This window comes from Mobula hypostoma, chromosome 9 (genome assembly GCF_963921235.1).
Source record: "Mobula hypostoma chromosome 9, sMobHyp1.1, whole genome shotgun sequence".
Classification (NCBI taxonomy): Eukaryota; Metazoa; Chordata; class Chondrichthyes; order Myliobatiformes; family Myliobatidae; genus Mobula; species Mobula hypostoma.
This window is the reverse complement of record NC_086105.1, coordinates 121,534,754-121,555,471: the sequence shown is the minus strand read 5'-3', so window position 1 is coordinate 121,555,471 and position 20,718 is coordinate 121,534,754. Positions and strand designations below refer to the sequence as shown.

The window sequence follows — 20,718 nt, the reverse complement described above, 5'->3', positions numbered from 1 at the left end:
GCTATGTTGGCACTGGAAGCATGGCAACACTTGTGGGCTGCCCCCCAGCACATTCTCAGACTGCGCGAGTCATTGACGCAAATGACATCAATATATATGAAATCACCCAACACATAGTGGTTAAGTGTTCTAGCTCAGTCTTCAGATCGGATGTCTTAGTAATCATATGCTCTGGTTATTATCTTTGAGACTTTTATACATTCCAAAATTACTCCAATAGGTTTGTGGTAGTAAATGTGACCTCACTATTTGACAAAGAAAGAAAGAAAAACACAGTAAACTACTGACCTATTAGCCTAACATCAGTGGGAGGGAAAATGCTGGAATCTATAATGAAGGATGTAATAGCGAACTAGCACATATGGTGTATTTGGATTTTTGGAAGGGTGTCAATAACATCCCACAAAGGACGTTGATCATTAACGTTAGGGTACCAAGTATTCTCAATCCACATTACTTGGTTGAGGATCCCAAATGATATATTTCCTAGTTCACTGATAATACTAAACAAGGTGGAATTGTGAGTGCAGATGAAGACATCATGAGAATACAAGGGAATATGGACAAACAGGGTTCAAGGGTTAGAATACGCCAGATGGAATAAAATGTGCCTCATTATTATCTTGCAACTTCTTGTTTACCTGCTCTGCACTTTCTCTATAACTGTTGCACTTTATTCTGCACTCTGCTATTGCTTTTCTTTACTCTATCTCAGTGCACTGTGTAATGATTTAATTTGTATGAATGATATGCAAGGAAACCTTTTCACTGTATACCAGTACATGTGACAGTAACAAACCAATTCCAATTCTAATTTCAAAATATGGAAGAATACGAAGTTATCCAATTTGGTGGAGATAACTGAAAATCAGAATGTTAAATGGCAAGAGACTTGGTGATGTTGATATTCAAAGGAACCTAGATATGCTTTTACACGGGTCATGGAAGGCCAACAAGCAGGTGAAGTCAGTGATCATGAGGGTAAATGGCATGTTGGCTTCCATTATTAAAGGACTGGAACACAGGATTAAAGAAGTCTTACTGCAATTGCGCCAGGCTTTTGTGGCATTCTGTATAGATTTGGCACCTGTATGTAAGAAAGCAAGTAGAGAACAAACAACAAAGACTCACCAGGCTGATCCCAGGGTGGCACATTTGCCATATGGGGAGTAGTTGAATAGACTTGGTTTGCATTCTCCAGGGCTTAAAAAGAATGAAAGATCTCTCCAAAAAATTCCAAGCTTCAAGGCTAGATGCAAGGAAGATGCTTTCCCTGGCTAGGAAATCTTGGAAGTCCAGTTTTGCAATAAGGTATAAACGGTTTAGGACTGAGATGAAAAAATTCTCAGAGAAGGAATTCTCTGATCTGGGGGCTCTGTGAAATATTGGGGAAACTTTGCCAAGGGTGGTGTTTAGAGGTGGTAAGATGTAAAGGAGCGGTCAGAACTACTGTAATTAAATTTGCCTCTGGTCAAGCCTTCAGTCACCTTCCTTACTATTTCCCCTGGATCTTATAACATTCCTGTAAAGTGACTATAAATCAGAGGTAGCCCTGTTGCTTCTAGTTCAGTACTTTTGCTTGTTGAAGAACATTTGTTATTCTGATTTTTTTATTCTCTATATCCAATTCTTCATTTACCAATTACATATCCGTTTGGCAGTGGCCATTTTGGCAAACTTCTATGTGAAGAACCACCTCTCTTCCAAAAACATAACACAAAGAAAGATACCACAGAACCCTAGAGAAACTTTAACCAATAATAATAGGGAAGGCCCACAGTGGCCAGAGCAGTAGTTGGCACATACTGATATCATGTCAGATTTTGCAGAAAAATACTGAAAATTAATCTACCAATAAAATCAATGAGGTTATTACTACAGATTTCCAAGGATAAATTATTTGGTTCTTCGAAAGCATGAACCTGTTTTCTTTAAAAAAAGAGTATGATGCTTACCGAATCTTAGTATTAGAGACAATTGTGACGTCAGCAGGCACTGTAGTTGCCATGTTGACACACTGGATATGATTGTCATTATTTTTTTTCTCTGCTAGATTATGTATTGCATTGAACTGCTGCTGCTAAGTTAGCAAATTTCACGTCACATGCCAGTGATAACAAACCTGATTCTGATTCTGACATAGCATATGCATAACTTATTCTTTTTGTGTTACATTGCAAGAAGATCTAACAAAGGGCAACTGGGTGGGAAAACCCTACAAGAGTGTGCACAGAGGAAAAGAAACTGCAAGTTCTCAGAATATCGGTCAAAGAACAGTTCAAGACACAAGCAAGGTGCTCATTACTTACCCAGAATTCCCATGCCATTTGGAGATACTGTATGTTCCAGTCAGTGATTCACTGAGCCATACATTATTAAAGCTCACCAAGTCCACGCTGGCCATCACGCACTGTTTGTACAGATTCTACACTGATCCCATTTTATTCTCCCTACATCTCCATAACTGCCCCAGACACTACCAGCCACCTACATCTATTTGGTTTTTCACACTAGCCATTTAACTTGCCAACTCACACTTCTTTGGGAATTTAGAGGAAAGTAGAGCACCCAAAGGAAACTGACATGGTCACAGGGAGAATATGCAGACTCTATGCAGATATTATCAGAGACCAGGATTGAATCCCACTCACTGGTTGCGTAGTAGCTGCACCAGAACGCTGCAGTCTGTGGTTGACCACGTTGGGAGGAAAATAGGATGGCATTGGCTTTCTGACATACCCAAGAGCTTTATGATGCTTCCCATGAAGCTCTCCCTTAGCTTATTTGCATTTTATACTGAAGCCCCAGGTGTTCTGCTGTTCTGTTTGCTGCTTTACAGTAAGCCTAGACTTAGATGAACTTATGGATATAACCATTCCAACCACATAATTGGAAGCAAAAGCTTTGCATGCATGGAGAGATCCTGGGTTCGGATTCATTTTATTTCGTGACATGAACATCAGAACATACAGTGAAATAAGTAATTTGCATAAACAGCAAACAGAACCCAAGGATGCACTGAGGGCAGCAGGGAAGGTGTCACCACACATTCCAGCACAAACTTAGCAGCTCCAGAATGCTCGCCAGAACAACACAGAACACAACAAAACATAGCACAACAAGTAACAAAGCAACAACAGGAAAAGACACTTCCCACATACACAGTGCTCCAACTGCCAAACAGGCGGTCTCTGGTCTCCAGCCACCAGCAGACTCAGAGCTTTGACTTTCCCGCATAACTCACAGATTCAGAGCTCTGTCCATCGTGCCTCAACCTCTAGATTTCCGATCAACCTTTAGGCGTCGACCTCAAGACTCTGTGACAGTTGCAGCAGCTGAGATTTTTTTACTTGATGGCAAATTAAGTGGGGTCTCAATCAACTTGCTTCCCACTCTCTTTAACAGAGCCACTGAAAGATGTTTCCTGCCCCACATCAATCCGCCTCTAGCTGCAGTGAGGAACTTTTAGGTGCCTCCATTTGCTCAGAGGACGGGAGCTGCAGCAGGGCAGAAATGGGCAGCATTTTAAGAGAAGAGACCAGATCAGATGAGACCCTCACATTATGCAGAGCCTTAGTAAGCTGTTGTGTAGGCAAAGAGTCTTTGATATAAAGATACTGAGCCAGCCCTACCAGAAGCTGCCCAAGGACCCTTAGTCACACTTGTCTGCATACACTACTAGGCCTCCATAACTTAGAAATTAATCACTGCCATCATCTTCTATGGCACAAAGTCAATCCGTGAGACCATGAGGTATCACTGCAAAGCCACCCTGGTCATGTCACAAGCAAACATACATCAAGTGACTGATATACAGTTCTTTGTAGGTATCCAGGGAAATTCATTTTACTCAGTGCTAGAGTGATGTGGCAGTGACTGAGGATCTAGTTTTATGGAACAGTTAGCCTTCCGAAGGCTTGGATGCTGTTTTTCCTCAGAGGAAAAAGAAACATAAGGGTTTTGCGATTGTACAAATAAGATTTTGCTGAGGGCAGATGCGGGTTGTGCTCCCTTTAAATAGAGTTAATTGCGAAGAATAAGCTGGAAGGTTTCTCAGTTAGAAAGTGGTAAGGTGTGTCCAAGGGATAAAAAGAGAGAAGGACCAATATTTTAAGATTTGGAAGTGAGAAAATTGAATAATGTGAGTATCATTCCCCTACATTTGGTTTCAGTAATCGTTTTGATGTTGCTTGCATCTATGTTGTCCCCCATTGGCTCAGCTCTTCAGCTCCTGTATGTTACAAAAGAGTTTGTAGGTGACGTTCTGAGAACTTGCAGTTTCTTTTCCTCTGTGTCACACTCTTGTTGGGTTTTCCCACTCACTTGCCCTTTGTTAGATCTTCTCATAACATAGCACAAAAAGAATGTTAAGCTATTCCTTCTCTTTCCCCTCTCCCCTCATGACCTGCCCATCACCCATATTCCTCATTCTGGCTCCCCACCTTCTTGTCTTTATTCTGTGGTCTATTGTCTTTTCCTAGCAGATTCCACCTCATTCAATCCTTCCCATCTTCCAGCTTCACATTATTCCCACTTCCCTCTCTCTCACAGGATTCCCTATTACCTATCAGATCATGCTTCCATCCCTCTCACACCCTTTTATTCCAGTTTCCATCCAAGGGTCTCAGCCCAAACAGTGACTGTTCATTTCCCTCCACAGATGCTGCCTGACTTGTTGAGTTCCTACAGCATTTGGGGTGTGTTGATTCAGATATGCCTGCAGACAAGTTAGTGAGTGAGCCAAGCTCAAATTCTTCCCTAATGCAGGTACCACATCTGACTGCTGCTGTCAATGGCAGCCTCTTTCTCCTCAACAGCACTAGTATAGTCTCTCTGAAAACTAACATGGTCCATAGCTTTTCCTCATCTTTCGACACATTTTGATCCTTTAGCAAAAGTGTTTTCCTCCCTTTAAGACATTGAAGATCACAATTTTCAACAATTCTCAAATTCTAATATCCTTACATATCCTTCTCTCTCTTCATTTTCCTCTGATCCCATCTCTCCCTTTAGTTTTACCCTTGCACATTTTCATTACCTGAAGTTCCCACTGAATGATCAATCCTCAGCAGAGACATCAGCTTCATCCCTGAGCATTGCTAGCTAAGTAAACTCCTTGTTAAGTTGTTGTTCTGCCCCTGTTGACTCAGTGCCAGTACCATCAGGAATCCTCATCTTGAATGATAAGAACAGCATCTTCTGACTGGCACAATACAGCCATCAGGATTTAACACTGAACTCAATGATTCCAGCTAACAAGGCTTTCTAGTTTATTTCAGAACAGACCGATTCTAAGGAAAATCATTAACCTCTAAGGTTAGCGCCATGCTTTTTCACTCAACAGATGTTGTCTGATCTGTTGAACATTTCACCTGTTGTACATTGATTGATTTGTTGATGGTGGAACATCAAAATCTGTGCGGATTGGAAATAACATCGCCTCCTCATTGACAATCAACACTGGTGACGCTCTTCGCCCACTGCTCTACTTCCTCTACACCCATGACTGTGTGGCTAGTCACAGCTCAAATGCCATCTATAAATTTGCTGATGATACAACTATTGTTGGCAGAATCTCAGATGGAGAGGAAAGGGAGTACAGGAGCAAGATATACGAGCTAATTAAGTGGTATCATAGCAACAACCTTGCACTCAACGTTAGCAAGACCAAAGAGCTGATTGTTTACTTCAGAAAGAGTAAGACAAGGAAACATGAACCTATCCTCATAGAGGGATCAGAAGTGGAGAGAGTGAACAATTTCAAGTTCCTGGGTGTCAGTATCTCTGAGGACCTAACCTGGTTGCAACATATTGATGCAGCTATATTTCATTAGGACTTTTGAGGAGATTTGGTTTGTCACCTTAAACACTCAAAAACTTCTACAGATTTACTGTGAAGATCATTATGACAGACTGCCTCACCATCTGGTATGGCGGGGGGCAACTGTACAAGATCAAAGTAAGATGCAGAAAACTGCAAAATTAGTCAGCTCCATCATGGGTACTAGCCTCCATAGTATCTAAGTCATCTTCAAGGAGCAGTCAGTACATATGCCAATGATATTAAACCTGATTCTGATTCTGATTCAGTCTCCATCCCTTCCCAATTATTCCCTCTGTTCTCGCTAACCCCGGTCTCTGCAGTCTGAAACAAGCTGGTCTACTTTAAATGTTTCCCAGTCCTAACAAGAGATAACTGACCTGAAATGCGAGCTGTTTCTTTCCCCACAGATCATGCCAGACCTTCTGAATATTTTCAGCATTGACTTTTCTTTCCAGCAGCTGGTGTATTTGTAATCTTATGATTCCAGTATGTTTTTACCTTCTCTCTCTCTCTCTCTCTCTCTCTCTCTCTCTCTCTGTTTTCATTCACCTCATTTTTACATCTACTTAAGAAAGATCAGATGAGCAAGTCTTCAGCAGTCACCAACACCAATGGCATCATCCAACCTTTCTTGCTTTCTGTCTTCTTGCCTTCCTTCCCTTTTTCTTTCCACTTTCCTCCTCCTTTGCATTTTATAACACGTTTGATTTCTATCTTTTGCTAACTCCGACCTGAAACAGTAACTGCTGCCTAACCTTTATACTTTATACTTTTATACTTTATTGTTGCCAAAACAATTGATACTAGAATGTACAATCATCACAGCAATATTTGATTCTGCACTTCCCACTCCCTGGATTACAAATATTAAATATTAAAAATAGTAAATATTAAAAATTTAAATATAAATCATAAATAGAAAATAGAAAAATGGAAAGTAAGGCAGTGCAAAAAAAACCAAGAGGCAGGTCCAGATATTTGGAGGGTACGGCCCAGATCCGGGTCAGGATCTGTTCAGCAGTCTTATCACAGTTGGAAAGAAGCTGTTCCCAAATCTGGCCGTACGAGTCTTCAAGCTCCTGAGCCTTCTCCCAGAGGGAAGAGGGACGAAAAGTGTGTTGGCTGGGTGGGTGGTACCCTTGATTATCCTGGCAGCACTGCTCTGACAGCGTGCGGTGTAAAGTGAGTCCAAGGACAGAAGATTGGTTTGTGTGAAGTGCTGCGCCGTGTTCACGACCTTCTGCAGTTTCTTTCGGTCTTGGACAGGACAACTTCCATACCAGGTTGTGATGCACCCCAGAAGAATACTTTCTAGGTGCATCTATAAAAATTAGTGAGGGTTTTAGGGGACAGGCCAAATTTCTTTATTCTTCTCAGGAAGTAAAGGCGCTGGTGGGCCTTCTTGTCAGTGAACTCTGCTTGGTTGGACCAAGTCAGCTGATTTGTGATATTGACCCTGAGGAACTTAAAGCTTTTGACCTGTTCCACCTGCGCACCACTGACGTAAATTGGGTCGTGCGGTCCGTTACTCCTTCTGAAGTCAACAACCAATTCCTTCGTCTTGCTGACGTTGAGGGAAAGGTTATTGTCTTCGCACCATGCCACCAGGTTCTTAATTTCCTCTCTGTACGCAAACTCATCATTACTCGAGGCACAGTCTACAATTGTTGTGTCATCAGCAAACTTATATATTGAGTTTGATGGAAACTTGGCTACATAATCATGGGTGTACAGTGAGTACAGCAGGGGGCTGAGTACACAGCCTTGTGGGGCACCAGTGCTCAGAGTGATTGTAGAGGAGAGCTTGTCCCCTATTTTTACAGCCTGGAGCCTGTCTGTGAGGAAGTTGAAGATCCAGCTGCAGATCTGAGTGCTAAGGCCCAGGTTCCGGAGCTCAGGAATCAGTTTATTTGGAATGATGGTATTAAAGGCAGAGCTGTAGTCAATGAAAAGGAGCCTTACGTATGCGTCTTTATTCTCCAGGTGTTCTAAGGAGGAATGTAGGGCCAGAGAGATGGCATCTGCCATTGACCTGTTGCTCCGGTAGGCAAATTGCAAAGCGTCGAGGTTGACCGGTAGGCTGTGGTTGATGTGTGCCATAACCAATCTCTTGAAGCACCTCATAGCAATTGATGTCAGAGCCACAGGTCGATAGTCATTCAGGCATGCCACCTTGCTCTTCTTCGGCACTGGGATTATCGTTGCCTTCTTAATACACGAGGGGATCCTGACTGAAGCAAGGAGCAGTTGAAGATGTCAGCAAACACTTCAGCTAGCTCGCTTACACAGGCCCAAATATCTGATGAATATTTGCAGCATTTTCTGTGTTTATTTCATTTTTAAGAGCTGTTGTCTAACCTCATGCAGAGCTGGTGATCTCTGTGTAATTTTGTGGATTTTATTCCCGCAAACTACACGACAACAACCTGGGTACTCCTGGTTTACATAACTCTCAAAGTAATCTGTAGTTGCAGCTGATTTAATACTATTGCAGCTTATTGACAATTTTATGCTACTATAAATACAAGTACAATTCTCCAACACCATCTTATTAGCCCACCATTACACCGACTGCTGCCATGACAATCAACATGTTCTGTGAAGTTATTTCAAGTTTATACGTTTATCTGTCGAAAAACCTTACATTGTATATCTGCAAATAGTGATGTGCTCATTGGCCAGTATAAGTCTCTCAGGTTCCTGCCTTTTCTTCTGAGTGCTTATGGAATTCAGATTGAGCTCTTCTTTGGATTGGATTTTTGTTTAGTTTACCTTAGTATATGGGGAGCTTCTTTACACTCACTGACTTCCTTCTTTCACAAAGAAACTTAGTTAAAACCTGCTACTCATAAAAACTGATGTTAGTGATCTTTAAGAACTGGTATTGAATACTATTCGAAAATCGAAATACCTCAGATACTGAAAACACTCAACAGATCAGGAGGTATCTGTGAAAAGAGAAACGGGATTAACGTTTCACATTGAAGAACCTGAAAGATTATTTGGCCTGAAACATTAACTTTCTTTCGCTTGCCACAGATGCTGCCCAATCGACTGAATTTTCTGTTGCATAATAACAGCATTATTTTAAATTCTACAGTATCATGTTTGCACTAGATTGCTTAATATTCCACATGCTTTGATACTGATGTTTTATCAGGTTCTACACTGCTAAGGTATCATAATATTGGCATTATTTCAAATTGTTAAAAATAAATGCAGAATCTTACCACTAGATCATATTTAATTACATTAGTACTGTATCAAAGAGTATGTGTTTCTTTCTCTGATAGTACAGTACTGTGCAAAAGTCTTAGACATATATATATATAGCTATGGCGCCTATGATTTTTGCTCAGTACTGTACTTGTCAATGTGGGGCAGAGATCTGAGTTTGTAAATCTGGTGGGAGCAATGGATGTTGGGAATGATGAGACTGGAGGACCGCGGGAAAGACAGAGAAGGCGTGTCGGAGTAGGGTGGCATTGTTGCGGACACCATTTCATTTAAAACAAATGGCTTATTGATCATTACAGAATGTCTCTCTAGTGCTTTCCACTCCCTCCCCTCTCCATATAGTCATGAAATTTGTTTTTTTTGGGGTGTGGCAGCAATACAGTGCAAAACATAAAATTACTGCAGTACTGTGCAAAGGTTTAGGCACCCTAGCTATATTTATGTGCCTAAGACTTTTGCACAGTACCCTATATCATTAGTTTTAAATTTCTTAGCTCTATTAGATAGTAGAAGTTGGTAATTGATTGAATTCCAGTGAATTGTTAGAACCACGACCAGCAGTTGCTGATTGAACTTTGCTGCCATCTCCTGTTTTGATTGCAAAATACAGAAATCCTCTCTGATAAATAATCACCTTTGGCATCAAAATAATTTTACAGGTGATGACAGTGAGAGAAGGCATAGAGCCAGGAGGACTTGAGAAAGTTTCAAACAAGGTGAACGAATTTTTGAAGGGTTCTATGGAATAATTTGGCTAAGAGGATTGGAAATCAGAGAATAGGGGATCAATTTGCGAAAAGAACCAAAATAGGCTGGAAAGGATTTAGTTTAAGCAGCAAAGTTTTTTTTATGTGGAGTGCAGTCACCAAACAGATGCTAAAACAGATTAAATAATAGGGTGAAATAGATCTCAATCTTGAAGGGGGAAATCCTCTGGGCTGGAACAAAGTGACAATTAGATTGATAGTAATACTCTCTTTGAGTGAAACCAATGATAAGTGCTCTATCATTAAATTAATCCCATTAACACTAATGGCATCGAAAAGAATTTCGTTCCAATTTCTAACAATTGACAATGAGGTTCAATCTTTGCTGTAGGATATCAAGTTGGGTTTATGACAGTAAGCAATCTGTTGTTGGCATGTTGGTTTAAGTTAGTTTTGATACTGAGAGCTGCCCTTTAGTACAAGAGCTTGTTGTTAAAAGGTTCACACATGTATATAATGAAACACTGTGTGTGTGTGTGTGTGTGTGTGTGCGCGCGCGCGTGCGCACACGCGCGCACGCATACACAGATTTCTGAACAATCATTTTGAGAGATCTTTTCAGAGGCATATTGGGTCCACATTAAGAAACACATAGCAAAAAATCTTAACTAAGTTTGTAGAAAGTGATATTTTATTTGGAAAACATATTTGAGTTTATGGAGAGATAAAGAATACAAATAAAATAACAACTTGTTAAAAAAAAAGCTCCAATAGCAAACTCCTCAAAGGAATAATAATTCTACTCATTTTTCAAGGTCAGACAGCTTGTTTAAAACATAGAATAGTACAGCACAGTACAGGCGCTTCAGCCCACAATGTTGTGCCGACCCTTAAACCCTGCCTTCCATATAACCCCTCACCTTAAATTCCTCCATATACCTGTGTAGTAGTCTCTTAAATTTCACTAGTGTATCTGCCTCCACCACTGACTCAGCCAGTGCATTCCACGCACCAACCACTCTCTGAGTAAAAAACCTCTCTCTAATATCCCCCTTGAACTTCCCACCCCTTACCTCAAAGCCATGTCCTCTTGTACTGAGCAGTGCTGGCCTGGGGAAGAGGCGCTGACTGTCCACACTATCTATTCCTCTTATTATCTTGTACACCTCTGTCATGTCTCCTCTCAACCTCCTTCTCTCCAAGGAGTAAAGCCCTAGCTCCCTTAATCTCTGATCATAATCCATACTCTCTAAACCAGGCAGCATTCTAGTAAATCTCCTCTGTACCCTTTCCAATGCTTCCACATCCTTCCTATAGTGAGGCGACCAGAACTGGACACAGTACTCCAAGTGTGGCCTAACCAGATTTTTATAGAGCTGCAACACACATCAAAGTTGCTGGTGAACGCAGCAGGCCAGGCAGCATCTCTAGGAAGAGGTACAGTCGACGTTTCGGGCCAAGACCCTTCGTCAGTATCTGCAGAATTCCTCTTCCTAGAGATGCTGCCTGGCCTGCTGCGTTCACCAGCAACTTTGTTGTGTGTTGCTTGAATTTCCAGCATCTGCAAAATTCCTCATATTTACATTTTAATAGAACTGCATCATTATCTTGCGACTCTTAAACTTTGTCCCTCAATTTATGAAAGCTAAAACCTGATAAGCTTTCTTAACTACCCTATCTATCTGTGAGGCAACTTTCAGGGATCTGTGGACATATACCCCCAGATCCCTCTGCTCTTCCACACTACCAAGTATCCTGCCATTTACTTTGTACTCTGCCTTGGAGTTTGTCCTCCCAAAGTGTACCACCTCACACTTCTCCGGGTTGAACTCCATCTGCCACTTCTCAGCCCACTTCTGCATCCTATCAATGTCTCTCTGCAATCTTCAACAATCCTCTATACTATTCACAACACCACCAACCTTTGTATCATCTGCGAACTTGCCAACCCACCCTTCTACCCCCACATCCAGGTCATTAATGAAAATCACGAAAAGTAGAGGTCCCAGAAATGATCCTTGTGGGACACCACTAGTCACAATCCTCCAATCTGAATGTACTCCCTCCACCACGACCCTCTGCTTTCTTCTGGCAAGCCAATACTGAATCTACCTGGCCAAACTTCCCTGTATCCCATGCCTCCTGACTTTCTGAATAAGCCTACCATGTGGAACTTTGTCAAATGCCTTACTAAAATCCATGTAGATCACATCCACTGCACTACCCTCATCTATATGCTTGGTCACCTCCTCAAAGAACTCTATCAGGCTTGTTAGACACGATCTGCCCTTCACAAAGCTATGCTGACTGTCCCTGATCAGACCATGATTCTCTATGTGCCCATAGATCCTATCTCTTGCATTAACTATTATGTGTCACTCCATTCAAAATTTTTGAAAGTATTATAGATCTTTCAGCTCATAAACAAGAGAAAATCTGCGGATGCTGGAAATCCAAGCAACACACACAAAATGCTGGAGGAACTCAGCAAGCCAGGCAGCAGCTAGGAAAAGAGTACAGTCGATGTCTTGGGCCAAAACCCTTTGCAGGAATGGAGAAAAAAAAGCAGAGGAGTAGATTTAAAAGGTGGGGGGAGGGGAGAGAGAGCCACAAGGTGATAGGTGAAACTTGGGTGGGGGGGGGGGAATGAGGTAAAGAGTTGGGAAGTAAATAGGTAAAGGAGACAGAAGGCCATGGAAGAAAGAAAAGGGGAGGAGCACCAGAGGGAGGTGGTGGACGGGCAAGGAGATAAGGTGAGAGAGGGACAAGGGGATGGGAAATGGTGAAGGAGAGGGCACTGGGGGGCATTACCAGAAGTTCAAGAAGTTTCAGCTGCTTTTTTGTGAGGGCAAAGTGAGCTAATAAAATAAATGCAGGCTTTTCATTTCTATCGGCATGAATTGCACTAGCAGTTGAAGCATTTGCTTCTAGATTAATGCATGAAAGTAAGTTGGCAAGGATAGTAGTCATTGCTGTTTGATTTACCCTGTAAGAGCAAGTACAGTTGGTCTTGCCGCAGTAGTATAGCAAAATATAACCCAATAGCTTTAAGTGTGGAGAAAACAGCTTCAGCACAAACTCTATCTTTGGAAGTCAGGTTTCTGCCATTAACATTTATAATAGAAAGTGGGATGATGTAAATCACAGTAGGTATTCAAATGTCAACAATTCCAAGTGCACACTGATTATGACGTTAAAGATTAGCTATAATTGAACAGTTGTCTAGGCATACTGTACAGAAAGTGAAGAAGACAACAGGAAAAATAAAAAGAATCAACATTACAACATGGTGGAACATCTGTAATGGAGATATAGAATAGCCATTAAGGAAAGGAACTAAATGGTTCGAGGATCCTCTCTTCTGCAGTTTGAGCAAAGTGTTGAAATGTTAAGACTTGTTTTATTTTAAGTGAGAATGTTGCACCTGCTGCTGATTGTTAAGTTCAATGTCAAAGTATATTTATTATCGAAATAGGTATATGTCACCATATACTGCCTTGAGATTTATTTTCTTGGCATTTACAGGAAAATAAAGAAATATGATAGAATTTATGAAAAACTGTACATAAACAAAGACTGACAAACGTCCAAAACAAGACAAATCCTGCAAATAATATAACAAGTAAATAAATAATACTGGGAACATGATTTGTAGAGCCCTTGAAAGTGAGTCTATAGGTTGTGGAGCCAAGGTGAGTGAAGTTATCCACACTGGTTCAGGAGCCTGATGGTTGAAGCATAATAACTGATTCCTGAATCTGGTGATGTGGGACTACCAATGGAAACCAATTTAACCGTTGAGGAAAAGTTCCTCCATGGCTAGAAAATTGCAGGATACTAATCAATGTTTTCTTTCAAATTCCCAGTCAAGTTTATATCAAAAAAAAACCTGTGACATTTACAAATTATGCTATTATAAGTAGAAACAATTCTCAAGTATCCTTGAAACTCTTGAAGGTCTTGGCAATTCCACAAGTGGATTTACAGCAGGTGTTCAGCAGGTGTGTTCTGAACCACATCCAGTAGGACACTTAATTCAATATCAAAGTTTAGAAAAAAGAGATTTTAAGTCTAACCATAAGCTGTGTTACCTTGGGTAGCATTAGCCTTACACGTATCAATGCTCACTGTAGAAGCTTTCCTCAGAACTAGTCCAAAGACTTTCCTGATACAGCATAACCAAGCTAATGATAAAGCACACATACTATTGTTTAGCCTCAAGTTGAAAAAACTTACGGAAAAAAACAAGGAGGAATTTGTTTTCCCTCAGGGCTCTGGCAAGATTTTCTTTAGTTAGCACAAGAACATGCTGCTCTTCCTTGATCTTGGGTTGTTGAGCTCTCGTGTCATTTCTTTCCTTTTTGTTGAGCTCAGCCCAAACTGCAGATAAAAAGACGGGTAATAAAAGCACAAGAACTGAGGTGTTCATTCTGTGGCTCTGGGTGAGTAGAAGCTGATTCAATCGCTCTCCATTTTTCATTGTACTGAAACTTTCAGAACAGTTTTAAGATAGCCAGAACAAACAAACTTGTGGAGCTAAACCTGGAAAATGGTGAGATAAACATCTGCAATCAATATGATGAAATACTACTTTTTAACCTTGCTACTGTATCAAGGTTGCCCACATGGGTAAACTGAATCCTATTTTATTCATTGCTCATTAATACTCACTATATGTGCTAAAGCCAATGGATCGAGAACTTGGTGTAAAGGATGGTTTGATACTAATAATCCATACCACAAAACTTCAAAGAATTATTTGTCAATTGGGAAAACTAGCTGAAGCTATTGCGTCTGTGAACACAGAAGATATTATAATTTTACTGCACATTTCCACCTCTGCAGGTAGAAAAAGACCAGTCACCAGATACTGTATATTAAAACTGAACTACTGTGAGAGTTAAATAAGTGACTGCTGGTGACATTGAAATTATTAATAGCACAGTTCTACTTACATTAAACCTGATAAAATCAAATCACATTTGGGAGACTATTTCCACCATTTAATTTAAAATTCATTGCTGGATACTGAAGCAACAGAAGCTTTCATGAATAGCGATTGCTATAAAGCAGTAGTATTCATTTTATTTTTTTATTTAGAGATACTGCACAGAACAGGCCCTTCCTGCCCAGCAACCCACTATTTAATCCCAGTCTAATCACGGGACAATTTATGATGACCAGTTAACCTAGTAACTGGTACATCTTTGTGCTGTGAGAGGAAACTGGAGCACTTGGAGGAAACCCAGACAGTTTATGGGGAGAATGTACAAATTCCTTACAGATGGATCTCTAAACTCCAGATTGCCCTGAGCTGTAAGAGGATCTTACTACACTTCTGTGGCATCCAAAGAGAATTACAGAAAACACTGATTGGAATGCTTCAAGTTTGCAAGCAGCTGTGTACATACATCTACTGATGCTTCTGGACACATCTTCAGTGATGTTCCTGGAATCATCGGGTGTTTCGGGTCTTTCAACATCATACAACCTCCTCCAGGAGACCCAGCCGGGGCTGATCAGACCCCAGCTTGTGTCCAGATGGCTAGCTACTTATGACTCCATGGCTCCCCTCTTTTGAGCCACAGCCATCTTGAGGCCCTTTCTGCCGCATCGGTGGTACTGCGGATGGCTCTCCTCTTCCTCTCTCCCTCGATGCCCAAGATGCTGAAGGCTCTAACTAAGGAACGGGCTGCGAATCCCCTACAACCAACCTCCACTAGGAGACACCTCGCACTCCATCCAGCCTGCTGACAGTTGCTGACCAGTCCTGCGTACTTGGAGAGCTTCCTTTCAAAGGCCTCTTCCAAGCTATCTTCCCATGGGACTGTCAGCTCCAGCAGCACCACTTGCTCAATAGACTCAGACACTAGGACAATGTCGGGTCGCAGGGTGGTGGCTGTGATATGGTTGGGAACTTCAGCTGCTGCTCAAGGTCCACCAACAGCTGCCAGTCCCTTGCAGAGGTCAGAATGCCTGCAGATGTTCTTTTGGCAGGTATTGGCTGCTCCCCAGTTCTGAAATAACTACTTACTAAGGAAATAAACATAGATTGCAGTCTTAGCTTGCAGCCTAGAAATTCAACAGAAATGCAGCCATGTAACATGGAGCAATATGGGAAATGGCCTGCCTGTCTGTCTGTAAATTCTACAGGAAAAACATTGTAATGAGATATTCAAAATGGATGGCATGCAAAACGATGTTACCTGTACCTAGGTATGCAGCATGTGACAATAATAAGGCAACTCTAATTCAAAATGTGCCATCTTTCATAATGGTCTAAGCACCAAAAGACCCTTTCCTGAAATTGAAATTGGATAGACCTAACACTTGTCTGATGTTATTGATTGATTAGGTTGTCCTGAAATTTCCCAAATGGCTGCGTTCAAGAAAACTGGCTATCCCTACAATCTAGCCAGCAATCTTTAAAAGCCACATCAACAAAGCTGTTTCCATGTATACCTTGCAAAAGAAAGCTTGAAGGTGGTAGATCAAAGGCTTTTTGTTTTGAAGATGCAAAGAGATGAAGAAGAAAGAGTTTAGAATGACCACTTGGTGATGATGAGTGGAAACTTCGAAACATATATTGGAAGGGACCATTTTGGTTTTGCTACCATTTAATAATATCAATGTAATAAGCTAACGATTGAGTTACACATAACTTAAGAGATGGTGCAGGTTCATAAGATGTTAATAGTTGATATACTGTGAAGTCCTACCGTTGGCCCTGGAGAATGAGAAATCGTAAGGTGTAGAATAAAGAGACGTCATTGCCAAAGAGAGGCAATGTGTGGAAACTGTGAATGGGTGCTATTATATCTGCTGTGTTACCTATCACAGCAAATGTCATCTAAGTACCAATGATAAGTATTCATAAAATTTATTAAATTGTTGCTGCTACATTCAGAGTCTGATTTTAAGTAAACATCATCAAATTTGCTTTTCAGTAGCTCAGATGTAGACACTTAATAACTGTACCTTAAGAAATAGGCAAGAAGTTACTTAATAGCAGGTTGCAGAGCAGTCATCAAAATGAAGGTAGGTTTTGATGAGGGAAAGGTATCATTATCTATAATTCTGCAGTTCAAAGTGAGCATTTGGTGTGAGCCAGTGCCCCTGAAAGGAACTTACCTTCTATGGTTACTTGCATATGATCTTCCAGCTTAGAATAGCTGAATCCACCCTGGCAAAGTCCCAAGCATGAAAGGTTCTTTTAAGATTGAGATAATGCTGTGGGGGGGAGCCGGTTAGGAAATTTTAACACCCCAGCAAAAAACAACTGAAGAAACCTGGACAACCAGGTAAGCAACAGAATCCCTTAACCCTGATTCAAATACAAACCTCTGAATGATTCTGATATTTAGAAATATGCAAAAATTATTCAAAGCGATTCAAACCATTAAGATCAATGAACCCTTAAAAGATACTTTAAGCCTTCAAATAAATTGAAAAATTGGTTAAAAGTACAGATTTATTAAATAGGTTGCACCCAGTCCAAAGAAACAGAACTTAACAAAGATGATGGTCATATTGGTGGTCCATTCCTTAAATCCTCAAAGACTTATCCACTGAGAAGCTGCTGTGATCTACCAATTGCTGCTTCTCTACCTAAGTACTACACTTGCACTCTCTCTCGCTCTTTCTCTATTTAACCCTAAACTTTGCCTTTTTGATCTTAACCCACTATCAATTCCCAGTACTACCTTTTCCTTTGTTCCTTTCTATGACTCTATTTCGTATTGACAACCATAAGGATGAGCATCACAATGCACCTGCCAAAAGTACCAAGCAGAATTGATCACAAAATCCATGATATTTTTAGAGTACATGCAAATTTTCATGTTTTTAAATCTGGTTTGATGCCTCAGTTATTTCTGTCAGCAATGTATATGTGTGTGGTTAACAGGTGTAGAGATTTGGAAGTAATTAGCAAATCCACATACATGTATATTGTTAGTGCACTGGAATTGTTTACTATGCATTCACATTCATGATTGAATTCCATAATCATGCATGGTGCCATAGGGCATTCCTATAAGACTGTGGAGAGCTCTTGGTATTTCTCCATAAAATCCATATTATCTAAATTGCTTGACCTCACAATATAGTTGGTGACAAATATTTTCTTTTTTTTTCATTATCATCTAATCCAGGTAACTCTGCTCTGGAATTGGTTAATTCACATGATTATATTTGCCACTGTTTATTTTGAAGCAAGCTGGGATCCTCACATTAGTGTGAAGATAATGCAATAAGTGATAGGTTTTCTCTTTTATAAAATTAGCACTGCCTTGAGAAACATTATTGACTTTTTAGTCAACATGTGAAAGTAGAAGTAACAGTTGAAATCTATTTTAATATAGGTCGTAGTTCCATCCAAAATGTGTTTTTCAAATGGAGACATACATAGGATTATATTTATTGTTGACCTCTGACTGTTCTGGTTAAAACATAAACAGACAATGCAGGTATGTTAGAGTCCTTTACCAGAACATTTGCTGTCTACTGTTGTTGATGTTGTTCCTCTCCAAGCCTTGTGGCGCATTGGGAGGCAACCTGCCGTTTCTTTAGCATTTGTCTGTTTTTATGAGGCTGAGTTGCTAGCTCGACACTCAACCCAGTAGGGATGGAAAGTGTGCAAGGAGCTGGTTGGATTCCAACCCGGGACAACTCGCCTCAAAGTCCATTAGACGCCACTACGCTACCAGCCAGTCGTGTGATTTCTATTTCTGGAACCAACCAGTGGGCAGTGAGAAGAGAGGCTGGTAGTGAATAACAGAAGGAGAGCGAGACGAACAATAAATGAACTTACTCTTGCAGACTTCAGAATTTAGAAGACTGCTGAAATCTATTTAATATAGTTTGTAGTTATATATAAAATTTGTTCTTATAATGGAGACATATATAGAATTATATTTATTGTTGACCCTGGAATTAGAAAAATCACAAAGGCAATGCCTTTATAAATAAATGTTTCCTGTAGGGAAATGTGGAATTAAGTAGCTATCAAATGAACAATAGTGGTCAATAAGAAATCCAGATGTCACACAACACACTATCACAGTTGGAAATACAGTGATATCACCTTTTATTTGATTGGGATATAAGTCACTGTTTATTAGCATGTCTTGTATCGAATAAAAATGCCATTTTGACTTAAAACAATATAAGTACAATGTTCATTTTCATAACATGAAGCAAATGGTATGGGTAAAACTAAGGAATAAATTTTCCTACTCCTACCCAAGTTGTCAAAGGATTTCCAAGGTATAGTAAATAGAGGAAAATTCAATGAGTAGTAGCTCCAATAAGGAGTCTACTTGAATAGGTATTCCAAAGTGGATGGATCACGTTTTTTAATGGTCCCACATTTAACCGACCCAATTTTCCTCTACTCATCAAACCCAGCAGGTTCAATAAATTCAAACACACAAGCACTCAGATTAACTAAATGGTACAAAAGAGAATAGTTCTCTCACACAGACTTGACAATATTACCAATGGGAAATGATTGATCTTTGTGAAACCTAAATTACCAAAGCAACGATGCTTAGCTCTGTTTTGCACTGTATTACTGATTTTTTTAATGAAGGAAACTATAGTTCATCCCTTTTATCTTTTGTAAGTTGCTCAGTTGTTTTGTTGGTCTTCCCCAGAAGAATGTCATCAGAGTCCTGTAGTAATGAAGAGTATAATCACTCATTAGAAAATTGTTATTTTATCTGAGAATAGAAATAGAATCTTAAGAAAATTGATTTAAATCAAAAAGAGAATGCACTAACTGTGTCATCATTATCATCATCGTCTTCTTCTGGAGGTAATTTACCACCATTGTCTAAAAATGTTATAAATGTGTCCAGATCCCTTGCTCCTTCATAGTCCACAACCTATGAAAGAATCCAAATGCAACTTATCTACAGGATAAAGTGCTTCCTTTTCAAAAGCACTGTGATCTAAAATAGGTAACTAGGTAGCATTTTAGGATGAGATGTGATATTGTTATGAAGGTCAAAAATCATCCAACTTGTATGATTGATTAGTTTGCAGAGACAGCAAATAATTGATCCCAAATCTAGTTGATGGATAATCTATAAACAAAAGAGATTCTGTTGTTCCTGCTCTACATTGACGACTGCATTAAAGCTGCTTCAGGAATCCATGCTGAGCTCATCAATTACATCAACTTTGCTTCCAACTTCCACCCTGCCCTAAATTCACTTGTTCCATTACTGACACCTCTCCTGATCTCTGTGTCTCCATCTCTGGAGACAAACTGTCGACCGACATCTTTTATAAACCTACCGATTCCCATGACCATCTTGACTATGCTTCTTCCCACCCTGTTTCCTGTGAAAATACTATTCCCTTTTCTCATTTCCATTGTTTCCACCACATCTGTTCCCAGGATGAAGCTTTCCTTTCCAGGACATCAGAAATGTCCTCCTTCTTCAAAGAACAGGGTTTCCCTTCCTCCACCATTGATGCTGCCCTCATCCACATGTCCTCCATTTCCCAGATATCCACACTCATCCTATCTTCCTGCTGCCTTAACAGGGATAGAGTTCCTCTTGTCCTCACCTACCACCCCATGAGCCTCTGCATCCAACATATCATTCTCCTCAACTTCTGCCATCTTTAACAGGATCCTAACACCAAACACACTTTTACCTCCTCTCCACTCTCCACTCTCCACTCTCCACAGGGATCACTCCCTCTGTGAATCCCTCGTCCATTTGTCCCTTCCCACTAATCTCCCTCCTGGAACATACTCCTGCAAGCAACAAAAATGCTGCACCTGCCCATTCACCTCCATTCTGGGTCCCAAACAGTCCTTCCAGATAAGGCAGCACTGCACCTGCGAATCTGTTGAGGTTGTCTATTGTGTCTGGTACTCCTGAAGCAACCTCCTCAGGGTCTCAGCCTGAAACATCAACTGTTTATTCATTTCCA

General features: G+C 40.5%; 2 protein-coding genes across 2 annotated transcripts in view; both read right to left on the bottom strand.

Annotated features, from left to right (window-relative positions):
* The window catches only part of LOC134352277 (protein disulfide-isomerase-like), a 36,294-nt gene extending 19,755 nt beyond the window's left edge, over window positions 1-16,539 (bottom strand). Inside the window, exons 1-2 of the mRNA XM_063059567.1 lie at window positions 16,488-16,539; window positions 14,005-14,148 (exon numbers count right to left, since the gene is read on the bottom strand). Of these exons, the coding sequence (XP_062915637.1) occupies window positions 14,005-14,148; window positions 16,488-16,539 (196 nt within the window). The remainder of the gene's footprint in view (window positions 1-14,004; window positions 14,149-16,487) is intronic.
* A 2,825-nt stretch (window positions 16,540-19,364) lies between these two features.
* LOC134352276 (protein disulfide-isomerase-like) overlaps window positions 19,365-20,718 on the bottom strand; it is a 36,394-nt gene continuing 35,040 nt past the window's right edge. Inside the window, exons 10-11 of the mRNA XM_063059566.1 lie at window positions 19,551-19,655; window positions 19,365-19,442 (exon numbers count right to left, since the gene is read on the bottom strand). Of these exons, the coding sequence (XP_062915636.1) occupies window positions 19,365-19,442; window positions 19,551-19,655 (183 nt within the window). The remainder of the gene's footprint in view (window positions 19,443-19,550; window positions 19,656-20,718) is intronic.